Source organism: Octodon degus, unplaced genomic scaffold (assembly GCF_000260255.1).
Source record: "Octodon degus isolate 3935 unplaced genomic scaffold, OctDeg1.0 scaffold00160, whole genome shotgun sequence".
NCBI lineage: Eukaryota > Metazoa > Chordata > Mammalia > Rodentia > Octodontidae > Octodon > Octodon degus.
In genome coordinates this window covers 4,628,582-4,633,938 of record NW_004524736.1, presented here as the reverse complement: position 1 = coordinate 4,633,938, position 5,357 = coordinate 4,628,582, and the positions used below count along the sequence as shown (strand labels likewise).

Genomic DNA, 5,357 nt, shown 5'->3' with positions numbered 1-5,357 from the left:
CTTGGATAAGGCCTGGTGCAAAAATGACTTTTGCTTAGTCTGATGAATTCGGAGTAGACCTCCTGGAAATATGATTTCAAGACAGAATAAATTGGGTCGGGGAGATGGCTCAGTAGAATAAGCGCTTCCCTGGCAAGCTCAAGGACCTGAGTTCAATCCCCGGTTCTGCAAAAAAAAGACAGAAGAAATTGTAGATGCCGGGACGGTGCTGGAACAGGAGGTGGAACCTCACCCAAGAGGCCCCGCCTCTGGGCGGGCCACTATCTTTTAAAGTCCGGAACGTTTTATTCTCTTCCTTTCACGGTTGCCTCCGGAGTCTTTTGACCCACGAGCACTTCCGGGGTTAAGTGGTTCCCTCGGCGCGGTCGTCCTGTTAAAACCAGCTTCTCGAGTCGCTTGCCCCGGCCTGGGCGCCTGTAGCGTCACGCGCCTCGGTTTCCCGGTCTCATGGCGGGCCTGACCCTGTTTGTGCGCCACCTCCCGCCTTCGGCCCGCAGCGAGCAGCTGGAGGAGCTGTTCAGTCAGGTGGGGCCGGTGAAGCAGTGCTTCGTGGTGACTGAGAAAGGTAGGGGGCGGGGCGGTCGATGAGGCTGGGGGTCCCGGGGGCGCGAGGGCAGCGGGGACAGCGTCCCAATCGTTAGGAAGCTTCCCTCAGAGTTTCTAGAAACTGCTTTAGATGGACACATAGAGTTGGTTTATGAAAGGCAAAGCATCCTCTGGTTTCTGTAGCACTTTGCATTTATTATACACCTTCACATATGTGTCTTATTTGTAATAATGGGAATTGTTAATAAAGCATCAGTAAGATTTACTGAGAACCAGTTGATTGCAAGGCAAGGTGCTGAGTTTGAGTCTTATTGTGGAGATCTAACCCCATTTTATATACAAGAAGAATCTAGGATTTAGGGAAATTTAGTAAGTAAGTTCATAGAGCTAGGAGGTAGCAGACCCAGGTTTGACTGTTAGATTTGGATCGCTTAGCCAGTATGCTATGCATTTGTTTATCTGTTTAGCTAGTACTTGCTGAAAGCCTACTGTGTCCTGGGGCACTCTTGTATGGGCTGGGGTTACAGCAATGCACAGCAAACTAGAAATCCGCAGACAATAAACAAATTGACTACATAGTGATAATGGTAATAAATACTAAAGAGAAAAGTAAATCAGAGAAAGGGGGTGGGGAGTCTGTATGTAAGAGAGCTGCAGGGGTAGTAGTGGAAGTATAGACAGGTTGACCATAGAAGCCCAGACTAAGGTGAGAGGGTGAATTTATATCTTTCAGGCAGAACAGTCTAAGTGGAGGAAACAGCTAGGCCCTGTGGCACATGCAACCTGTAATTCCCAGACTAAGGTGAGAGGGTGAATTTATATCTTTCAGGCAGAACAGTCTAAGTGGAGGAAACAGCTAGACCCTGTGGCACATGCAACCTGTAATTCTTGTTATTCAAGGGGCTAAGGCAGGAAGATCGAAAGTTTGAGGCCAGTCCAGGCAACTTAGTGAGACCTTGTGTCAAAATTAAAAAATTAAAAAGGGGGTAAGGGTGTAGCTGAGCACTAGACCATTTACTTAGTTTATACAAGGCTCTGCATTCAGTCCTCAGTCCTAAAAAAAGATACTGAAGCAAGAGTGTGTGTGTCTTGGGCATTGGAGGAGTAGCAAGGAGACCCAAGTGACTGGAGTGAAATGACTGAAGGGAAGACAAGTAGGAGATGAGTTCTACAGTACCAGATCACAGGAAATCTTGTGGGCCATAGTAAGGACTTTGGCTTTTACTGTGTTTATGGGAAAACACCAATTTTGATCAGGGACCAGTAACTATGATCTGGTTTATATTTTGAAAGATTCTCTCTGGATTCTGTTTTGCAAATAGACTATTGGTGAATAAGACAGCAACAGGGAAACCAGTTAGTAGGCTCTTACAGTAATCTAGTGAGAGATCATGGTATTGGACTGGGACACAGTGCATCAGAAGTGGGACAATGAAAGTGGTTGGATAATAGATTTTTTTGAAGGAGGAGATTTGCTGATTGGTCAGATATGGAATGGAAGGGAAAAAAGGAGTTGGGGAGTCAATTCTGATTCCAAGGTTTTTGACTTGAGCCACTAGAGAGATTTCCTGACATGTGGAATACTGTTGTATGCTTCACATTCTGTTTGATATGTGTCGTATTACCCAGGATGGAGAGTTGGCATATATTAAGGTGAGAGAATTATAAGGATTGTAGAAGCATTCTTTCCTCCTACCAAAACTATCAAGGGGCACCCAAGATAGGTACCTGATGTTACCTAGAACATACATTTAACTCCCTTCCAAGTCAACAGGCTGTCTCTGTAGGTAGCTGCCTCTTTGCCTTTCAGCAGAACAACTGATGAAAACTGGTGTCTCATGGAGACCCCCGCACCCCCATATGGTATCTGGGTATGTGAGTAGGCAGTATGATGTGTATTAATAATCAGCTCATTTGGCTTCTGTTTGCTAGTAAGCGAATTTATAGGTAGGCTCATCAGTGTGGTTCTGGCTGTACAAATCATACCACCTTTCTAGTTTTTGGCATCCTAAATACCGATATAAGTGAATGAGAGGAAAGTGTTATACAGTAATTTTTCATAAACTGCAGATTATTACACATTAGTAGATCTTTTTTTTTTTTTTTTTTTTGAGAGTTTCACTAAATGGTTCAGGCAGGCCAGGCTCGCCTCAAAACTCACAGTGAGCCTTCTGCCTTATTCTCCCGAATCCTGGAATTACTGGCATGTGTACCACCATGCCAGCTCCATTAGTAGGTCTTGAGTTGCTTGTGGCTAGAATTTATTTATTTATTTATTTATTTATTTATTTATTGAGAAAGGATCTTACTATGAGGTCAAAGCTGGCCTTGAACTTTGTGTAGCCCAGGCTAGCCTCAAACTTGTGATTCCCTTGTTTTAGTCTCCCAAAACAGGAGCTGATATTACAAGGCTTGTACCACCATACCTGGCAGTGCTGCAGTTTTAAAAAATTGAAGTAGAATAAAAGGAATACATCCATATATGGTATAAGGTTATGACTATTTTAAAACTTTTCTGTCTGCTATATATAAGAATGTATGTCTTTACTGGTTCCAATATAGGAACCATAATGCCTATTGTGTCCTGGGGCACTTTGTTGTAGGGGCTGGGACACAGCAATGCACCTCAAAGTAGAAATCCACAGCCAATAAATAAACCAACTATATAGTGATGTCTTTACTGGTTCCAATATAGGAACCCTCAAAACAGTTTTGAGAAACAGCGGCTATACAGTGCATAACAGTTACGCACTGAACACAAGTTATGTTCCAGGGAAGGACAGACCATGAAATGGAAATTCTTTAAGTATTCAGAATATAGGGTATGCGTAATCTTACCAGCCCTGTGGACTTGATCTAAAGCCCAAACAGCACCTCTTTTTTCATTTTGAGAAAACTATATTTTCCTATTCAGCCATCCTATTCAGATGGCTGTATATTGAAAAAAATGATGGATTCAGTGGGATGGGTGGGTGAGGTGAGATTTTCTTTAAATGATGATGTGGTGGCACATCATCCAGCCTCTTTAAAATGGGATAGTTTCACAGGATTGTTGTAAAGATTGTAGATGTGAGAGTTCTTTGTGTAAATGTAATTATTGTTAACATGTTTTATTTGGGCATTGAATTCTTTAACATTTGATCTGTTTTAATTTTTGGTTATACTGATCAGGAAATGCCTTGATTTTGCTTGCTTTCTGAAAGGTGAGTGGGCAGGTTTTTGAGAGGGAGTTTCAAAAGAAAAGCAATCAATCTCCGTATCACAGTATGTTTTCCTGATGCTGAGGGTCAACTTGAAGCAGTTTTGAGAGGCAGAGCACTAGAGCTGTAGTTTCTTCTGTGATGAAACTTCTTGATGTTGTTCCTTTTCTTTTCTTTTTTTTTTTTAATTTTGAGACGGGTTCTTACTATGCAGTTCAGGCTGGCCTTGAGCTGACTTTGTGGCCCAGGCTGTTCTCAAACTTGTGAGGGTCCAGCTGCCTTAGTTAACCTCCAAGTGCTGGCATTATAGGCATCTGCCACCAAGCCTGGCTCTTGTTCCTTTTTGATACTGTAAGGTTTTTGTTTTTACTTTTGTTTGAGACAGGGTCTTACAGTGTAGCCCAGGCTGGTCTCTTACTCATGGTAGTCCTTCTGTCTCAGCCTCCCAAGTGTGTACACACCACACCTGACTTTTGATACAATAAGTTACTTAAAATTTTACTATACAACAAAAATGTTAAACCAAAAAAAGAATACCAGAAAAGTGCCAGGGGGGATTACATTTGATATTGTATTTATTTATTTGTTTGGTCCTAATATTTTCTGTGGAGTCCTATGGAAGAGCATTGGAGTTGATAAGGAAGTAGTTTGACTACTAGCATGCTTTACAACATCCACTTATTTTTCTTTCATCTCAGATTGTTTTGTGCAAAAAAATGATGGTAATATTTGCTTTACTTACCTTGTACTACCCTGAAGATAAAGTCAAGAGATTTACAGCTGCTTTAGAAAGGTTTAATCTGATACTAACTAGCTAAGGTTTCGGTAATGTCTGCAGACTCCTGAAGCACTGCTTATTGTTTGAAGTTCTTTTTTCAGAATTTCAAGCATTTATTGGTAATCTCTTCTAAGAAGAACTGCATTATTATATTCTGATTTTCAAAGCTATCATTTATTTTTCTTGGGGATTTTTTCTTTTATTCATTATTGAGTTCCTCGAGAGCTTAATGTTAATCTATAGAATGGGTCTTCAATATTCTTGAGAGGGGAAGAGGAGGAGCTAGCAGCAAGACACTAACTTAGGACACACGAGAAAAACTGAACAGTTTCTGAACAAAGTAGGGAAGGAGCCACTGATATCAGCCTTTTGGGGGGGCGTCCTTTTTTTGAGACAGAGTCTCACTATGCAGTTCAGTCTGTCCTTGAGCTCACTTTGTAGCTCAAGCTGTTCTTGAACTCACAACAGTCCTCCTGCTTCAGCCTCTCAAGTGCTGCAGTTATAGCCATGCACCACCATACCCAGCATCAGCCTTCTTTCTTTCCCTCCTGAGACCTTGTAAACTGATCACATGATGGTTTCACAGGATATCTGCTTGTATGATTTCCTGGTTTAGTGCTCTTGGCTTCTGATTCTTTGTGCTTTTCACCTCTTTTTCCTCCCTTCTTGTCTTGTTCAAGGGAGTAAGGTATGTCGAGGCTTTGGCTATGTTACTTTCTCCATGGCCGAAGATGTTCAGAGGGCCCTCAAGGAGATCACTACCTTTGAAGGTTGCAAGATCAACATCACTGTTGCCAAGAAAAAAGTGAGGAACAAATCCAAGGAAAGAAAGA

The 5,357-nt window shown here is 41.9% G+C and overlaps 1 protein-coding gene across 1 annotated transcript in view; it reads left to right on the top strand.

Moving 5' to 3' along the window:
* The first annotated feature begins 343 nt into the window (after positions 1–343).
* The window catches only part of Rbm28 (RNA binding motif protein 28), a 67,097-nt gene continuing 62,083 nt past the window's right edge, over positions 344–5,357 (top strand). The window contains exons 1-2 of the mRNA XM_023702870.1: positions 344–565; positions 5,205–5,352. Of these exons, the coding sequence (XP_023558638.1) occupies positions 448–565; positions 5,205–5,352 (266 nt within the window). The 5' untranslated portion in view covers positions 344–447. The remainder of the gene's footprint in view (positions 566–5,204; positions 5,353–5,357) is intronic.